This window comes from Melanotaenia boesemani, chromosome 15 (genome assembly GCF_017639745.1).
Source record: "Melanotaenia boesemani isolate fMelBoe1 chromosome 15, fMelBoe1.pri, whole genome shotgun sequence".
Taxonomy (NCBI): Eukaryota; Metazoa; Chordata; class Actinopteri; order Atheriniformes; family Melanotaeniidae; genus Melanotaenia; species Melanotaenia boesemani.
In genome coordinates this window covers 25,676,517-25,696,663 of record NC_055696.1, presented here as the reverse complement: position 1 = coordinate 25,696,663, position 20,147 = coordinate 25,676,517, and the positions used below count along the sequence as shown (strand labels likewise).

At 40.2% G+C, this 20,147-nt stretch overlaps 1 protein-coding gene across 5 annotated transcripts in view; it reads left to right on the top strand.

The window, feature by feature from the left end:
• Positions 1-18,910, top strand: part of gria4b (glutamate receptor, ionotropic, AMPA 4b) — a 195,972-nt gene extending 177,062 nt beyond the window's left edge. For 2 of the 5 annotated variants that reach the window (XR_006012888.1, XR_006012890.1), the window contains 3 exons: positions 5,244-5,358; positions 11,204-11,612; positions 17,202-17,293. Coding sequence is in view for 2 of the 5 variants with exons in the window: in XM_042007758.1 (XP_041863692.1) it covers positions 5,985-6,099; positions 11,204-11,341; positions 17,202-17,366 (418 nt within the window). In the remaining 3 variants the exon portion in view is untranslated. Of the gene's footprint in view, positions 1-5,243; positions 5,359-5,984; positions 6,100-11,203; positions 11,613-17,201 lie in introns of all 5 variants that reach the window. The other 3 variants (XR_006012889.1, XM_042007758.1, XM_042007757.1) reach the window with 3 other exon arrangements.
• The last annotated feature ends 1,237 nt before the right edge of the window (positions 18,911-20,147 follow it).

The following is a 20,147-nucleotide window of genomic DNA, read 5'->3' as shown; positions in this document are numbered from 1 at the left end:
CAGAAGTTCACCAATCTGAGTCAAACTGGCTCTAAAACCGTGGAACATTTTCAGAAAAATGTTACTGGGCAATGTGCTGGGCAACAATTCACCCCGAAATCCACAAATGCAGGTTGAAGTTCCATCATGCAAAGAAGAAGCCAGATGTGAACAGCATCCAGAAACAGTGCTGTCTTCTCTGGACAAAAGCTATTTTAAATGGTCTGAGGCAAAGTGGAAACCTGGATGAAAATGTGAAACATGTTGAAGAAAGCAACCGTGTCCTGCAGACTAAAGAGGAGAGGGAGCATCCAGCTTGTTATCAGTGGACAGGTGAAAAGCTGCATCTCTGATGGTATGGGGCTGCATTAGTGCCTATGACATGGGCAGCTTCCACATCTGTGAAGCTCCATCAATGCTAAAAAGTACAGGGAAGTTTTAGAGCAAGTCTGCTCCCATCCAGACAACGTCTCTTCCAGGGAAGGCCTTGCAGATTTCAGCAAGACAATGCTGAACCACATCCTGCATCCATCACACCAGCATGGCTTCACAGGCGAAGAGTCCAGCTGCTGAACTGGTGTGCCTGCAGTCCAGACCTTTCACCAACATAATATATCTAGAGCATCATGAAAGCAGAAATCCGGCAACCAAGGTCCAGGACTGTAGAGGAGCTAGAATCCTGCATCAGACCAGAATGGGACAACATTTCTCTCCTTAGACTCCAGCAACTGGTCTCCTCACTTCCCAGACGTTTCCAGACAGTTGTTAAAGGAAGAGGAGATGCTACCCGATGCTAAACAATAAAATATGGGTTTATGAGATTTGCAAATCATTGCATTATGTTTTCATTTACATTTTACACAAAATCCCAACTTTTTGGGGGGAATTGAGATTGTAGAGAATGCACTGAAAAGAGCTTATTTTGTTTTTCTGAACATGAACCAAAAAAGTAATTTGTTCCAAAGTGGCCAACTCTTCATAGTCAATGAATAAAACCCTGTTTTCAGTAAATTCCTCTGCACACAAACCCACAATAAAGCAGTTAGTTTGATTTACAGCCAAGCTGGTGCCAGTTTCCAGGCGCTGCTTTGACCAGAAAGAGTCCCTGACAGATCAGGGTAGTCCTCCCCTCCAGGCCTCCACCTTGCTGTTTTTGGGAGGATTATCATTTTCTGTCAGCTACTTGTCTGGATATCAGCAAGGAAACACACCAGTAGTATAAAAAGCAGGCAGCATTGTTGGTCAAGGCTGCTACTTCACACGGCTCCACAATCAAAATTGCCAGCTTCGACTGAAATATTAGCTGTGCCAATTTCTGTTTTCTAATCCACTCCCATTGCTGAATGTTCTTTTATTTTTTTTCACAATGATAGAAATAAATCAAGCGGGTCAAAATGCACGCTGAGGCAAATCTCTCCCTCCTTCTCCAGACATCGCAAAAGCAGCCTTCAGTAAAAAATCCCATGAAATTATGCACACTTATTTGAAAAAGCTTTTCAAGGGCAGTTTTTGCAAGTCGATGGTGATTTTCCTTAATAACTTAATTCTCAGAAAATCCTGAGAGATTTGAGTTGGCTGACATACACAGACTGCATACATATGTAAAGCAGGTCCAAACTATTTGGAGGTGTTTCTCGGGGACCTGGCTGATGCAGATACTTTGGGAATAACGGTGCTGATTGCCAAAATGTAATCTTTTAAATTGGATAATGTCCTTCCCGTAACGAGCGGTTGCCAACTTATCTTGCTTGTGATGCTTTTAAGTGAGACAAAGTTTACTCAGAGGAAGCATCTGTCTGAGCTTCCATAGTCTTAATAGTTTTCAAGACCTTCAAAAACTTACAGTTTAATGTTCATTTAGATACATGAACTTGTGCAGGACAAATTTAGCTTTTGGCTTTCTTTTTTCCTTTCATGTGGTAATAATCATCTTAGAATGTTGTGTTAACAGTTCAAGCCAAACAAATTTCTTCCATAAAACCAGAATGTGAATGTTTTCTTTAAAAAAGAGAGAGTCTATTGTTTCCAACAAACATGAACAAATGGCAACACATTTTCACTCCTAACTCATTACTGCATTTGAATTAGTTCAATTTGGCAAGAGGGCCACGACATAAAGTTTTATGTTGATCTATTTGCATCTACGCCTCCCAGTACTTTGCGCTTTCTGGCAGAGACGACTGTGTTGCATATAAATCAAAGGCAATCATGCAAAATGGATTCGTGCATTAGTTTGCTTCCAGTTAGTAAATGAAGTGCAACATGTATTTGTGTGTGCTATGTACACGTTTTTACTAGTGCTGGGCAATGATTGAAATGTTTAATCATAATTAATCGCATTGTTACTTTAAAATAAGGCTTACTGCTTTATAAAGAAAATGCATTAAATTTTGGTTTACAAACACTAAATCAGGGGGTCTTCAACCTGCGGCTGTGGAGCAGCAAGTGGCTCTCTGGACCACCGTTGCTCTTAATACACGGCTAAAATGCCAAAGCACTAGCTAATGTTTTTAAATATAGATATAATAACACATGTAGGTTTTTTTTTCTTGTCATTATGTTTAAAAATATGGCCTTTTATTTAGTCATTCATTCATTTATTTATTTATTTATTTTACATCATTTTCCACAAATATCTACATCCCATAGAAGAAAGTCTGTCTACTGCAAAAGTTTTAAGTTTTTCTTTATTCGAAAACCTAAAAATAGAAATAAAAATGTTGTTCTTAAAATATGACAACAAATCCTGTAGATATTTATCATAAATTATAAGTTGTCTTTTTTTTAAAGATCTCATAACATTTGCAGCTCTAAAGGAGTTTTATTTAGCTGGCTGAGGGAAAAATGGCTCTTTGGATTGGAAAGGCTGCAGACTCCTGCACTAAACACATAAACAGGTTTAGCAGCAGTTTCCTCTTTAAACAGCAACAGTTCAAATATTTCTTCATATATATTTATAAAATAAAATATTTATGACAATGAAGGATGAACTGTTCAGGATTTACTAACTAAAAGGTAAAAAGTCAGCAGGATGAATTTAAAGCTGTGAAGCTGCTTCCTTCTAAACACAGAAGGAACAATATGTGATGAATATCAGCATCAGGTGAACAGACAGAAAGCAGGATGAGAATCTCACAGCTTCTAGATGGTGAGGAGAGAGAAATATTCACAATATGCACAATAACCTCCATCCTTGCACCTTTAGTGCTTCATTATCCAGATTTCTGGCCTTTAAATTCTCTAACTTTGCATTCTTAGCTTGACTGTTCAGCTTAACCTCTTGCGTCTGCAGCCTCCGCTAACGGGAGTTAAGGGGTTAACATCCGGTTTTACGGGTGTAGCGTCAGGTCTGTAAATGCAACTAAACATGTGTGGTATCCACAGAAAGTCCAGAATCTCAGCTCACAGCTTAGTAAAAACATGTGTATGACCACGAAACACAGTTAAGACAACAGTTAAAAGACCAGGTATGCAAAGTCCAAAAACATGTAAATATATTATGTCTCCCCATTTCCACGCGATGGCATGAACACAACAAACGACTCCTCTACTGAAAGCTCACATCTCACAGATTCCACAACTGTAAGTTTCATCTTGCTACGACCAAGAGTCACCAAACCAAAGGCAAAAGAAGGCCCGATTTATGCTTTGAGTTTGTAAAACATACTGTAGTTATAAAATGTCTTACCTTTGCTGTCTTGGCTCAAAACTTAAATCCATCAGGATAAAACCATATTTAGGTAAAAAAATAATAATAATAATAATTAATTAAAAAAATATATATATATTAATTTCTCTTTTTGTCTTTTGGGAGCAGTTTCACATTCAGAAATCACAATTTTCTGACTATCTGCATGGTTTTTTGACAGACAAAGATAAATGTTGGTTCTTTTTCTTCTTTCTTAAGTTCCAGACAGAAAATGTCTCTTCATGTTAATGAACCTGCTCTCTACCGATTACATCAGACACACCGCTGCCTCTGCCTGTGGTTTCTCTATGTTCAGAGCCAGTGAGCAAGAACTTAAATATATATATATATATATATATATATATATATATATATATATATATATATATATATATATATATATATATATATATTTACATGCACATACACATGCAAACCTCTATTAGATCAGGCCCCAAGTTTTCTGTCCACTCAATAACTCCTGCACGGTTAGGAGATGGAGACGCTCATATTGATAATGCAGTTCTTATTTATGATATTTCAATTATGGTAATATAATATCATGATTATTCAGCTATTATCCCTTTAGCACATTTTTCTGAGTGCAGCGTAGTGGTCCGTATCATCCTGATGGATGGGGAAGCATAAAAATTCTCACCTTAGAAACTCGATTTGTTTTTTGTTTTTTTGCTTTTTTATTTTTTTTATTTTATTTAATTGTGTTTTATTTAATCTTGGGATGAATTATTATGATATAACTTTATATAACTGAACAGTTTGCAACAAAACAAATGTCTTACTCACAAATTACTACAAATGAAAGAAGAATATGATCTGTTATAATGATATCTCGCAGTTAACAATGTCGTAACAGATACCTAATTCAAGTGCTTAAGGCGCTCAGTTTAAAAATGCAAACAATGCTTGTATTTTAGGCAGGCTGTCAGCATAAACACATGGTCAAGACTTAATTTTCTCATTTCCTTATGTTAGCATTCCATGGTGACGGCTTTATTACACATGGCCACACAATAACATCTTTCTGTGGCCAGGCAATAAAATACACTTTCTTCCAATGTCATGAGGGTCAGTAGCAAACTTAAGAAACATACCTATTTATTTTTAGGCAAAAATTATTAATAATACTACTTGTTAGGGTTTTGCCCACAAAAACCACTTTATGTTTATTGCTTAGGTTTAAAAACCAAGCCCACTTTGTTAGCTTCAGCCAGCCAAACATTTTTGTTAGCTTTCTGGTAAGATGATGGTTAAAATAGACACTTTTGACAACATTTAACATGTTGGGTGGAACGGTAATCACCAGCAGACTTTTTAATGTTTGTAATTGGTTTGGTTAAAACATTAACACAAGAAGCTTTGTTTTATTTAAAAACTCATAAAGAAGGAGAAAGATTTGTGGTTAGCATGTGTTTGGGTCTTTGAATGGGATTGATGCATTTATCCACCCTTGTCCCTCACTTACTGCTACTCCTCCCTTCCCCATCCCCCTCTGTTCCCTCCTAAATTGGACAGCATACTCACCCCCTCTCACCAAATATGTTTTATCGTTTTCAAGAAGTGCAGTTAACCTGGCAGTGTTAAAACTCAATGAGCAAGGCCTGTTGGACAAATTGAAAAACAAGTGGTGGTACGACAAAGGAGAGTGTGGCAGCGGAGGCGGTGGCGAGAAGGTTAGCCACTATGTCGCTATGCCCATGTGACCTTGATGTGGGTAAAAGAGAAATGTTTGTTGGTAACAGGAGCATCTGCCGGGTCGATTGTGTAGAGAAATGCAGATCATTTGAAAACTGGGTTTGAATCAGGGGAAGGGGGCAGACACTGTTGAAGCAGAAATATTTGCTTCTCTGCTCACGGGGAAAACAAATTAAACTTGGGTTTAAGCCATCAACAGAAGTATTTTAGAAAGTGATGATTTTGGTGCATCTGTGAGTATAACTGACCCAATAGTTCTGGTTCGACAGTAAAAGCCCCGTGATTGTAGCGTGAAAGGTCCCGGCAGTATGTTCCCGTTCCAGAAAGTGATGCAGCCAGGGTCTCACGTCTATATGTCTGTTAGCTCTGGCCCCTCCCCTAGATATCTCCCAGTAAACCCAGCCCTGCTATCAGCCAGCTCAATAAATGAGCAAAGAGACATGTAGCTAAAGTGGGGCCCCTTTTTGGCTTCGTCACTTTGTGAAGAGTACTGAGCTGCTCTTGTTGGGCTTCTTCTGATTGAATAACATAAAATAACATGTCCTATGATGTTATTTATGTTATTTTCCCCACCCCACCCTTCCCCGTCCCCCGTGATTTGAAGAACGCCTGTAAACCTTGCCGTATTGAAACTGAGTGAAGCAGGAGTCTTAGACAAACTGAAAAACAAATGGTGGTACGATAAAGGGGAGTGTGGACCCAAGGACTCTGGAAGTAAGGTCAGTCTCCACCAGCCTGGGAGCCTCCCCTCTTCTCTTTGTCTCTATGCACACTTTTGTCGCGCTGGCAGTACTGTTCTGTTATTACAGCAGGCTGGCTAATGAGGTGCATATACAAAAGAAGTGTAAGAAACAGCCAGTGACAGACATGCAGGTAGAAGCTTAGCCTGAGGGATGCAGCATGACAGACACAAGGCATGAACACGTATGGTGGTTGCACAGCAGCCAAGCTTTTTGTTGCAACTGCAGATAAAAGCTCACACAAACACTGGTGTGTCCATCTAAAGATGGACCCAAAGCATGTTCAGACTGTCTGTCACACAATATGTCAGTAGTACTGTATGCTTCAGCTGCAGCAGCCCACCGAAGACTGGTTATCATTACTGATGCACCGGAGCATGGAGAGAGCTGCCTCATTTTAAACAAAGCAGCATGCACCGTCAACATTAGCAATGTTTATTATATACTTGCAGTGCAGGACACACGCTTTCACCTGCTAACCAGACAAAGCATGACAGGGCAGTTGTTTATAGCAAAAGGTCGTGGGTTGAATGCACCTTAAGGATGTGGGTGATTTATCAGAGGGAGATAAACTTGTTGGTAGGAACAAGAGTCAGACCTCAGAGAGATTGGCTGCATCCATTTGATTAAAAAGGGGATAAAATGTTGATACTGAGAGACAGGCAGCATGTTTAAATGTGGGGGAAATTAAAGGGCCAGTTTCTCCAAATCACAAACAGATTTTCTCACTTACATGTCATGATTTCGGTTGAAAGATAATGAAAAAGGTTTCTCAGAAACAAAGATATGTATGATGGAAAATGACAGGTGAATACCAGTAATCTGTGGTTAAAAAGAGCTTGGTTGTGGAGGTTTGATCAGATGATTTGACCTGTGTATAATCAGCTAGAGCTGCAGAAATATCTGTGACACAGCTCAGCTTATTGCAAAGTCTTTGGCACTAAATCAGAAATACAGTGACTTGCAAAGATATTCGTACCCCTTGGGATTTTTTTCTAATTTCTTTCTGATTTTATACACAATTTATACCTTTTTTACCTTTTATTCTTTCTTTCTTTTTTTATGTAATTATTAGTTTTTAATGTGTATTGCAACCTGTAATTTAAATGGATATTCTGGGGAATATTTATGTTTAAAAATTGAACAAATACTTATATATAAAAAAGTCCAAATTATTGAAGTAAAATGAAAAAGTAAAATTTAAACAAACTTCCAATAAAAACTAAAAGGGGCATGTACAAATAGTATGAGTTGAAACTCCTGATAAGTTCCGATGCTACCAATTTAGGTCAGAAATTATATGATTAGTTAAATAAGGTCACAGCTCCCCAGTGTGTAAAGATGCACAGTGGCTTATCTGGTACTGCTGGACAATATGGCGTGAGCGGATTTTCAGACCAGCTAGACGGAATAGGCCGGTTCTGACTGCCGTGTGCTGGGCTGTTGGACCTCTGCAATGGTCTTGGACCGCTGTGTTCTTTGGGGCCGTCGTTACAGAGACCCACGAGGAGGAACCACACTGTACCAGTCCCTCTGCAAGTGCTGCCAACACTGGCAACAGGCATCTTCCAGAGGGAACCAGCTGACAAGTCGGGGATATTACAGCCAACCTCCAGATGTGTTATGCCAGTCGGCATCGTTGGTTTGTTACATAAACTTTCCTACTCTCGGAAAACAGTCAAAACAATGCAGTTTGCAGCAATGCTGGTTTTCCCGATGTAATCGTTGCTATTGATGCACTAAAGCTGCAATAAGAGCACCAGGTGAGAATGAAATGAAAAGAAAAAAAAAAAAAAAACTTTACTCCCAGAGGGAAATTGCAAATTGGAAGTGAAATCTGCTGTCATTAACCAAAACCTTTTCATTCTCTAAACGTTCAAATCCTATGTGATTCAACATGTGGCTCACCAATGTTGTGGCTCATCGGCCTGGGTCCACAATAACTGAGGCGTATGCTTCATCTGCAAGGATATGCGCCGTATTCCGTTGTTAGAAACGAAGGCTTCAGGTGGCTAATGGAAGTAACGGAACCACACTACATTATTGTGTCTCGCAAGCGTCTTTCTCAAGAAGCCTTCCCAATATGTAGCAGTCAGTAAACGAACATGTGAAAAGTAGCTTCAGTCATTCATTCTAAGACATCAGAGTGGGATGCAGATTGGAGGCTGGGGCATCTAGAAGTGATGCAATGCTTAGGAAACACGCAAGAGGTAGATTTTTTATTATTATTAATAATAATACTTACAAAGCTTTTTTAGAGTTGTCCCAGTTTCCATCCAGATGGTCTTTATATCCTGCAACTCCTTGTCCACCTGGTTAATAGCGGTGATTGTGTCCTCTGAGGACATGGCTGCTGCAGTGCTGTGTGGAGTCTCTGGCCTCACCCTCTCCAACCACAGCTGCAGCACCACCCACCCAGCTGAACACCCAGGAACTAAAAAGCAATATTATTTAACACTAAATAAACTGCTACCAATCTCAATTGTATCTGTAAATATTTATTTTCTAAATGAAAATAAAGGAATAAATGAGCTGCATCATCCTCTCTGCTTCCCTCTGACATGGCATCGACAGCATCTACCACCTGCTGCCCTCCTCTGTCTTTCTGACCCTGGTGATGACCATGCCATCCCCACCAATTAAAACCTTTTCTAGTTTTTAAACGTGGTCCACCTGGATCTCAGTCTCACATTCAGAAAAAATCAGCTATTTCCCTCTTTTTTCCCTACTGAGCCATCATGAAAATGATATGATAAACGTTTATAGGCATTCACCTGAACTTTTATAGCCACCATGTGGGCGGGGCAAGGCGCTCCCTCACATGCACCAATTTAGAGTTGATTCTGATTTATAACCAGAAACTTTTTTATAAATCTGGAAGTTTTTGTGCACAGCATTTCCTTTGTTCTCTATGGACACCACCGGTAGTCTGCTTTGCTACATATAGTTTTAGAAATGAGGCCCCTAGTCTGAAACGTTCCCAAAGCTGAAACACCTTTAATCAAGAGACACCATAAATACCAAAAAACACTCCAAAAACGTCAGGGACAAAGTTGAGTTAGAAAAAATATATATAAGATTTTTTTTTTTAAATATCTCAGAGCTTTATTAAAATTCTCATAACAAAATGGAAAAAATTTGTCATTATGACAAACCTGAAAAGAAAAGCATCCAAAAGCATGTGGCACTTTTTTCCATTCAAAGTCAATTATTTTTTTATTTCACCAACTTTTAACTTTTTTTTTTTTTTTTTAATTTAAGAAAAAAATGAAGGGGGATTTATTGTTTTGCAAGCCACAATAATGTTTCCTCAGATTTGTAACACACAGAAGCAACACACATGCAATTAATCAGAAAAATGTGACAGAAGTTTAGAATATTTTATTAAGTGCAGTTGTCAAGATTTTTTCCAAGGGCCAAAATCGGATTCAAACACCAATGCCCTCATACTTTCATGCGTCCTTTACGTTGGTTTGGTTGTTAGGGTCATTTACGCTCCCTTACATATGTAAATAGCGACGTCCGTTTCAAACGTTGTCATACGTCGCCATCCTCACATTTCAAAGCATGTTTTGTGTTATTATGGTTGTTAAGTCAGTTCCTCCACTAGTGGGCAGTGCTGAGTTCAGAGTCCACTCCCTCGAGCCACTGTCAGTTTCAGCCACCGTTTAGCAGCAGTAATGTGTATAAAGTTGTTTCCAACCGCCCAACACACCCTGAACACTCACATATAGTCTTTCTTTAAAAGCTAGAGCAATTTATTCAGTTCTTGTGCTCGTCTTCATTCTTCTTCTTCTGCTTTTTTGTTTCCTCCCTGATCCTCTTCTTCTCTGTTTTTTTTCTTTCCCTGGTCACATGTCAGTCATTCTGGTCAGCACTGCCTCAGCGATACTGCACAATGCTGCCCCCCCACCGTTTTTGGTGGTACTGCAGCATTTGTTGCGTTAGGGGATTCATCTACAGCCTTTATGAACAAGGACTAAATTACACATGAAAAGGACACAGGTGATAGACAAACAGCTCAGTGTGTATCTTTATTGTAGAGCATAAATGGGCCTTAAGGCCTCAAGGCCTTTATGTGCATAAACAGGTACATCCATTGCAAGTATCCCTGCCCTCATTCTTCCTTTATGTTGGTATGGTCATACATCTATAAGAGGGCCATGCAGAGTTAACCTCTGAGTTTCAATGTAAGTTTTAGTAAACAGTAAACATGGTAAAAATTTCAGCAGAGATTCTGTCAACATGGGGAAATGTCTTGCCTATCTTGTTAAAAAGTGAGCAAAATCTCAGACTATTGCAGCTATATCCGACAAGGATTACCCCTAGGTGTATGGAAGTAAACAGTAAACATGGGAATAGCGGAGGAGATCATGATAATGTACATTCTTAGAAATAAACTTAAAAAGAGGCAGCGCAGTGACGGAAGTAGTTTGTGCAACTATCAAGTACAGCACAGATTCTTCTTCTTCTTTCACTGGTCATACGTCAGCTATATTGCTCAACACTGCCCCTGCGTTTTCTACTTTGTTTGCTCTGTCAGGGTATGAACCCGCAAGGTCCCCGAAACAAACCTAATTACCCATGTAGAGGACGCAGAAAACAAATAAAATGCTCCGTCTTTTGCGAAAAGCATAAATGGGCCTTTAATTGGAAAACTGGTTAAAATGGTAAAATGCTGAATTTTTCTGGTGGAGGAAGACCAAAGAAAACTTAAATTACTACATATAAACAGTCCTGCAGGAAAAAGTGAGAAAATACACTGTTTAGAATTTGGTTAAACTGAATTGTTATTGTGTTTAGAGAAGCTAAAGAGTTTACAGCATAGCTAGAGTCTACTAAAACAACTAACTTCTCGGTTAGAGGTAGTATAGTGAAAAGTTTAAAGGCTCTATGTGTCCGTGTGTGTGTGTCTGTGTGTGTGTGTGTGTGTATGTGTGTGTGTGCGTGTGTGTGTGCATGATATGAATTTCAACTGAGTTTTTTTTCCAAATGACCCTTACTAATATGTGTTCACTAATTGTGTGTTGCCCCTACTAAAACCAGAGCTGACTTTGATTTTTGTTCTTCTGACGGCTTACAGGACAAGTCCTCCCAGGCCCTCAGCCTGAGCAACGTGGCAGGGGTCTTCTACATCCTCGTCGGGGGCCTAGGCCTGGCCATGCTGGTGGCCCTTATCGAATTCTGCTACAAGTCGCGCAACGAGGCCAAGAGAATGAAGGTGGAGGCCCAGACCCAACCCCAGTCCCAACACCCCCATTACAACCGTCCCCAACCTCACTGTTACCCCTGCCGCTCAGGCAGCCCCCGCCATAGCCCAGAGCCTAGCGAAAACCAGAGTCCAAGACCAAGCATCCACAACCTAGCTGAGTTTAGTGAGGTGTTCAATGGTTATGGCAGCGACGGGGAAGCTGATAAGATGTAGATGGGGTTTCGTAGAAGGTCCTCCCAAGCCTTTACTCCCCCCTTCACTAGCTTCCTGCACAGAGACTGTAAGTGAACCATCATGTCCCGTGCTAGCTTCGTCATGCTGAGTGACTGTCGTGACCAGTGGCAAAATGCTTCCCACTTCTCTGTCCTCTCTGCTCACTATGTGGTCATGTGATGTCCCAGTCTACGTTTTGAGCTTTTTCTCAGTGTGACAGGAAGGGATGAGTCATCCTCAGACATGAAGTTGCCGCTACTGGCTGCAGAGGTTGGCCCTCATTTATCAAACCTTGCAACCCATTTTCAAAAGCAAACATGCATTACTCACTCTGAACTCAGCAGGAGGTTCATGTCAGTGTTAGATGATGCTCAAAGAGCGTGATGAGTGAGTGATCACTCTCATCAAAGGCTGAGGATGAACATAGAGGTTTACACAGTTTCATTGGCATAAAAATCACCTCAGAATCACAGAAAATATTTTAAATGTTGATAGTAAACTAGTAGTAAAAGTAATTTAACTCTTTGCATATCTACAGGGAGGAAATATATGATAAATGAGGGCCAATATCTTATCTGTACACACACCTCTACACCTGTGAGGATATCCAATCAGACTGCAGAGCATTCGTCAATCTCATATCTATTTTAAACCCCTGAAGCATCATTTTCTTTTAAAAAAAGTTCTTTGCATCCCTGTGAGGACCAGACCACCTGGCTGTAACTACGGGACAATACAGCGATGGACTATAAATCTAAAGCAGCATTTAATGAGAAACTACCCAGGAGCACATGGTAGACCAACATTGAGGCAGCATATGCTGAAGTAGACATGAGTGAGGAAGGCTAACCCCTGAGGCAAGATGACTTTATCAATGTGAATCCTCTGCTCTGCGTATTTCCCACAGGTCCCAACCATTAGACTTTCAGATATGTCCTCAGTCAGTGTATATCTTGTCCAGCGTGATTATGTGTCCCCATCAGCACAAACTCTTCATTAGCTTGACTGTTGCTTCGTCAGCTTCCCTGTCCCACTGCCTGCAACTATCACTGTGTAAAAATCCCGTTACTGATGAATTGATATGTGATAATGAAGCTGATGACTGTTCTGAAGTTTGTTAAAATGTGCAGCCGTTCTCTCTGTTCACTTTTGCAGATTGGAGTTTTCTAAAGACAGAAGCATTCCCCTTTCACTAATGTTTTAAAAATATTTTCCATTTCCATAATAAACAATAATTTAATCAAGAAAATGCTAAATTATCATTTAAATTCCTAAAATCTAATTTAAATTGTTGAATAATTATTTGACATATTTTAAATATATTTATAATTAATGAATGCAATTGTTGTTATTACTATTATTTTATTTATTTATCTATTTATTTCATAATTGTAAGTTTTATACTATTTGTAATATATTTTTATACCGTTATATAAGATAAGATTATAAGATTATAAGATTATATAATAATTTCTATGTTGGCCCTGTGATGGACTGGTGATGGACTGTCTAGGGTGTACCCTGCCTCTCACCTGCTAAAATGCTGGGATAGACTACAACTTACCCACGACCCATAATAGTTAAAGCAGTACAGATAATAAATGAAAAAAGGATTGTGTACTGTAGATCCTGCAGCCTGTTCAACCACAGATTTTTGAGCCTCAAAAAGCATACTATAAACATCTTACAAGATTTATTACAGTAATCAATATTTTCTCTAAACCAATATCAAAATAGATTTTAAGTGTTTTTGTATATTTTTAAATGCAGGACTCGTGATCTCCACACTTCATTGATGTCATTTAATTTAAAAACTATTAAAATGTTCATATACTAATATTGAAATACCTTATACTGGCCGTATTTTCCATTTCTGCCCCTGAAAATTTGTTGGACCACTTTTAGTTTTGAATAGACTCATATTTAAATGGAGAGTGTCACAATATTAATTTCCATCCAGAGTTACATCATTTCTTGCCAAGCTCTTGTATATAAACCCTCATTTGAGTCAAGTCAACTAGACGAGCTTCTTATTTTGATGGAGAATTTGGGAGATGTTTTAGATTGAAAAGCCACTGATGTCTATAGTCTTTAACGTGCTGAGGGTTGCCCTCTGAGATCTTGTTAGGGTTAACAGTGTTCGTAGTTTCACTTGAGACTAAATTTGATTAAAGCCCCATGTCCACCAAGCAGTCCAGCTCAGGACGGGATGGTTTGGCATAGTAAACCCTGATCTCTGTTGTGTTTCCCCAGCAATCGTACCTTTAACTGGTAGGCAGAGTATAGGCCAGACAGCGATAGATGCGTCAGCTACATAGCAGCATGACGTCATAGCAGCAGGACGTCATAGCAGAATGACATCATAACAGCGTGAAGTCGTAGCAGCATGGTGTCATAGGCTGTGTCCGAATGTCCACCGTACTACCTAACCCCTCGTTTACTACATAAGGCTGCACTACGTAGCACACTACATAGTGCACTCATTCTCTTGGCGATTCGGACACGAAGCTGCCTATTTTTTCCTCACCGCAAATCACTTGACTACCGCCGTCACCACGGCAACCACAACCCGTGTCAAGATGTCATTCCAAAGCCAATCCAAAGTTGTGTGTAAATATTTTTATTTTTATTCCTTATGTTGTATTTTATTCTTTGTTTGTTTGCTTATAGGTCATTTCGTGCAGCTCAATTTTTTTGCCTCCTTGCACCATGTTGAGCTTCTGCCCGCAATGCATTGTGGTCTATATTGATCTGTCTAGTGACCATCGATGCTCACTACTTTTCAAGATGCATTGTGGGTAATTTTGAGTGCCCTACTTTTTTCTCTCTGGACATTCGGACACTCCAAAAAAATGGCGTGACCCCTATATAGGGCACTATGTAGGGAGTAGGGTGCACATTCGGACACAGCGATAGCATCATGGGGTCATAGCGGGGTGGCATCATAACAGCGTGACGCCATAGCAGCATGGCGTCATTAATGGGTGATATCATAGCAGCATGGCTTCATAAAAGGGTGACATCATAGCAGCGTGGCGTTGTAGCACCATGGCATCGTAGTAGTGTGGCATCATAAACAGGTGACACCATAGCAGTGTGACGTCGTAGCGCCTTAGTGTCGTAGCAGCTTGGGGTCGTAGCGCCGTGGAGTTGTAGCAGCTTGCCGTCATAGAAGTGTGATAGCTTTCTTGAATTGTAACAAATAGAATGTGACCCAGAAACAATGGAAGAGAATGGTGGACATGCAGCAGATTATCTTCTTTCTTCTTGGTATGTGGCTTTAAACAACGATAAATCCATCGTATATGTAAACATACAGCTGTTCCTGCTCTGTTATTATTGCTGATTGCAACGTGTCAAACTCTGCCCTTTTGGCTTGGATTAGTAAGATTCGGACCCCAACGGAAGGGTTCCCAAAATATGGGATGACCTGGATCGGGTATTCTGGCACCACTCCCAGGTTTTGCTTGTTGAGACATAAGAAAAAAAGTACCATTCTGTACTACTTTCAATAGCTGAAGAGATGTTATTGTAGTGCCAGAGGTTGAGATTCACTATTAAGGTTTCAATTTGATTCCGCTGGGGAGTTTATCCGGTCCAACAGAAACCACAAGAGACAAATTAAAAAATTCTAAAACATAAATAACAATAATAAATCATTTTAAAAAACACAATTTAAACCCATTCAAAATAATCCTGTTAAGAATAGTAAAACCAAAGTAAAATCTATAACAATGTCTAGGCAGCTTCAGGTAAAAAGTCCACAGCCTCAGAAACACCTTCCATTCTGGTAACTACAGCGGAGACAACCCCATCCATCCATCCATTATCGGCTGCTTATCCGGAGTCGGGTCACAGGGGTCCCAAGAAGTTTGCAGGCCAGCCACGAGATGTAGTCTGTCCAGCGTGTCGTGGGTCTCTCCCGGGACCTTTTTCCAGTGGGACATGCCCAGAACACCTCACCAGGGAAGCATCCAGAAGTCATCATGACCAGATGCCCAAGCCACCTCATCTGGCTCCTCTCGATGCGGAGGAGCATCGACTCTACTCTGAGCTCCTCCCGGATCACTGAGCTTCTCACCCTATCCCTAAGGGAGAGCCCGGCTACCCTGCAGAGAAAACTCACTTCGGCCACTTGTATTCGCAACATGTCACCCTTTCGGACTGAGTCTGACTGAGCCCCATGGGCAAAGGCCTGGCCACCAAGCTCTCGCCTCCATGCCCCACCTCCAGGCCTGGCTCTAGAGGGGGGCCCGGGGGACCGACGTCCAGGCAAGGGAAACCTGGGTCCATGATTTGTCGTCATCCTAGGGGTGAGCCGCGGTTCGTCTGGTCCCTTGCCTAGACACCTGTTTGCCATGGGTGACCCTACCAAGGGCATAAAGCCCCCGACAACATAGCCACTAGGATCATTAGGACACGCAAACTCCTCCACCACTGTAAGGTGGTGGCTCAGAGCGGAGACAGCATGGTCTCCATTATCCAATTCAATAACAGACCAGTCTCAATACAAAGAGGGTAAACCAAAAATACAGAAAACTATGCAAAACTAAATAAACAGACAATGCAAATAAGTGCAAAATAACAAAAAAAACACTTTCCTTTATCAGTTTTGGTGAAATAGATAACTGCTCTGACGGGTAGCCTCCGCATCAGATTTCCAGCTAAATTCAGCATTTATAAGAAACTTAGCCCAGTCCAGCTGGCTTGACTTAACCCGCATTGGATACTGTGACTTGGATGAATGAGAACCTTTAAAGACATAAATCCCCCGTCATGTGAGGGTGTGGACTCAGTCTGTGCGTAAAACACCAACAACTCAAGCAGACATCATGTCTTTGAATGAATGTTATTCAGTATGTTCAGCTTTGTTTGGTGCTCATACCTGACCAGCTGGAACCCCAGGTCACCTGATGAGTTAAATCCAGGCAGTAAAAAATATAGATTTCTGTTTTATAAGATGATGAACCTTTTAAAACCCAACCCAAGAGTAGTTTCAAAATTTTTTATCTAAATTTTTTTATTTGGCCCTGTACCAAAACTTAAAAAATATAAAACTGACAAAATAATTTCTGTGTATTTACTGTTTATTACCATGTGATGTCAAAATTATTATAGTTTACAAGGTGTCCAGCAGGGGGCAGAAGACTGTGTTGAACCGGGTTTTGAGCAAAGTTTTTACAAAAGGTCTCAGAAACAGTATGTACCAAATGTGACACATAAGTCATTAAATGGCTAAAGGTTTCTTTATCAAAATATTTTTAACTTAGAAATTATCCTCCATCTGCTTTTGGAAACAGTAAAGATTCTGTTTTTATTCGTACCTGCTGTCAGGTTTAAACATGTGGCATTCATTGCCTGCTTTGTAAAACATTTTATCCATTTTTTCCCAGACTGTTTATTTATCCACAAGCATTTTTTGTAAAAGTTTAATATTAAAATTAATTTCTGATCTGGAAATGTGTCTAAATGATCAAACTCTTTATTGACTTGTTTAGATAACCAGACTTATTGATACCTTTACAAACTCTTCTGACTACTTTAAAATCTGGACTCCTCGTGCTCCTCTGATATTCAACAAACTCCAGTCTGCAACAGTTTCTGTGTTTTTACATCCTCTTCCATCCACAAACTTCCTCTCTGTGTTTCTCTTCAGCTAACCTTCACAGAAGCCATGAGGAACAAGGCCCGTCTGTCCATCACGGGCAGCGTTGGGGAGAACGGACGAGTGCTGACGCCCGACTGTCCCAAAGCCGTCCATGCCGGGCCTCCCATCCGCCAGAGCTCCGGCCTGGCTCTGGTTTCCTCTGAGCTTCCTTGAAAACCAAAAACCTCTCAAGTGCCTTATACAATAACAACAAGAAAAAAGACAACAACCAGAAAACAAAGCAGAACAGAACCAGGATTCCCGGGGTCCTCCAGATGGGAGTGAACAACACGAGGTCGGAGGTGACTTCTCTCCCAGATCTGAGGAAACCACGGGCAGATCAACCTTTATTTATTTTTCTGTTTGTTTTTAACTGTGAGGCCACATGGAAGGGTTTGTTTGTGACATAGGAGGAACACAAAGGGAGCAAAAATTAAAAATATCATGAGATATGATAAAGATGAAGACCAGAAAACTGTAAACTTAAAACTGTGCTTCTCTCTTTTTATTTTTGACTGCTGTGAATTGGCAAAAACTGAACACTGTAATCCAGATTGTTTTCCAACTGAACAGCATTTGCTACACAGTCACACCAGATATCAACGAGAGACACTGAACGCCATGAAGATAACCATGAAAAATATTTGTATTTATAAAAATTAAAATGAATCTATTGATACTGAATATGTGAGCAAATATAGAAAACTGTGAAAATAAGTAAATATGTATATTCCATGCAAAACAAAATGAGATTAGCTGTAAATAACCACAGCCGTGCTTGCTTTTTAAACAGATGTACATAGCAGATATTGTAGTGAAGAGACCGTTCTTTTTTGTAAATCATCTTTAAAGATTTATTCATCGCAATAATGAAAAGGACGATGCCAATCGAAGGAGATAGTGTTCAAATCTGTGTTGTATTATATAGGAACATTCAAACTCTTTTAAATGTGAAGGGTATCGACTGCCCAAATATTCTGATACCTGTTGCATAAGAATTAACAAATATATTCAAAAATGAATGTTAACTAGCTCCACCCCCAAACCCTTAAGCCACACCCCCTCACTGTGCAGACGTAGATCCAGAAAGCTGCTTTCTAAATCAAGTTTCTGCAGCCAGAATAATGACTATTTTTTTTCATTCTTTGATCTATTTTTTGTACGAAAAAATGAAAAAGAAACTGTCTCCTGGTTTTAAATGTTGACAGTCCAGTACTATCTGGTTTGAACTTTTTAAACCATTACCTGTGTGGAGACATGAGTCCAAAACTGAACAGAACCATTTCTCTCACTTACATGTCATTGGAAGTTTAAAGCTGGGGAAGTGTGATGAAGCGTGGCTGTGGGGAAGTCTGTGTTGTAGCACTGTGGATCCTCCAGGGAGGCCGAACACGCCGCAGCAGAACTGTATTCTCTGTGTCTCCGTCTCCTCTGGAAATGGTGGGACAATCTGCAATGGAGATGCAGCATCTTCAACAACACCGACCCAGGGATGGTGCTGGGTACTGGTTTCAAGATAATACCCAGCTCTGGTCTTGTCCATTCCCTTGACATGTGTGCAGGGGTGGTGGAAGGAAACCAGCTAAAATAGTCCAGGTCTTGCATTCTTGTCCTGCCATCTGTCTTTAGAGCTGAAGTGTACTATGGCGTCTTCTTTTGGTTTCAAATGTACATCTTTATTTTGATCTTTTTTAAGTAAAATGAATTTCAAATCACAATGTACTGAGTAATTTTTGTAGATACTGGTTTTAAATAAAAGTAACTGATAGAAACTTAGTTACATCAACTGAACCTCAGACACTGACGTAAAATATTAAATGTTGGGTAAATTGTTATAAAATCTGTCAAGCTGGCACCTACATTTGATTTTAACCGAATCCAATCTCATTAAGAAGTTGGACACTCATCGTCCACTTTATCAAGTGCTTCTGTTCAGTTGCTTGTTGGCAGCAACTCAACACATCTAGTTATGTAGACGGGGTGAAGACGACTTGCTGAAGTTGAGCAGCTTCAGCAACTGAGCATTAAAATGAGGAAGAAAGGGGGTTTACGTGACTTTGAACGTGGCATGATTGTTGGTCTTTGAAGCAGATGGGCAGCAGCAGAAGACCACACCAGGTGTCACTCCTGTCAGTTAAGAACAGGAAACTGAGGCTACAATTTACACAGACTCACCAACGCTGGACAACAGAAGATGGAGAAACGTTGCTGGTCTGGTGAGTCTCTATTTCAGCTCCACATTCAGATATTAGGCTCAGAATTAGGTGGAAACATCATGAAAACATGGATCCATCCTGCCTTGGATCAACACTTTAGGCTGCTGGTGGTTTAATGGTGTGGGGGATATTTTCTTGGCCCACTTTGGGCCCCTTAGTCCAATGTAGCTTGGTTTAACCACCACAGCCTACCTGAGTATTGTTGTTGACCATGTCCATTCCTTTATGACCACAGTGTAGCATCTTCTAATGGCTACTTCATGCAGGATAATGCACCATGTCACAAAGCTCAGATCATCTCCAGCTGCTTTCTAGAACATGAAAATGAGTTCACTGGACTCCAACGGCCTCCACAGTCACCAGATCTCAGTCCAACAGAGCAGCTTTGGGATGTGGTGGAACGGAAGATTCTCATCATGGATGCAGCCGACAAACCTGCAGCAACTGTGTGATGTCATGTCAATATGGAGCAAAACCTCTGAGAAAGGTTTCCAACACCTGGTTCCATCTGTCACACCAAGAATTAAAAAGGGGGTCTGACCCAGTACTAGAAGGTAGTCCTGATGAAGAGGATGGTGTAGGGTATGTGTGTGTGTGTTCATGTGCAAGTTAAACTCTTTTACTTCCAGTAGAATTCTTATAATCTGTGATACTTTTATGGGATTCCAACCTAATTCTTTTTTGTTTTTGTTTTTGTTGTTGTTTGTTTGTTTGTTTTTGTTTTTGTTTTTGTTTTTGT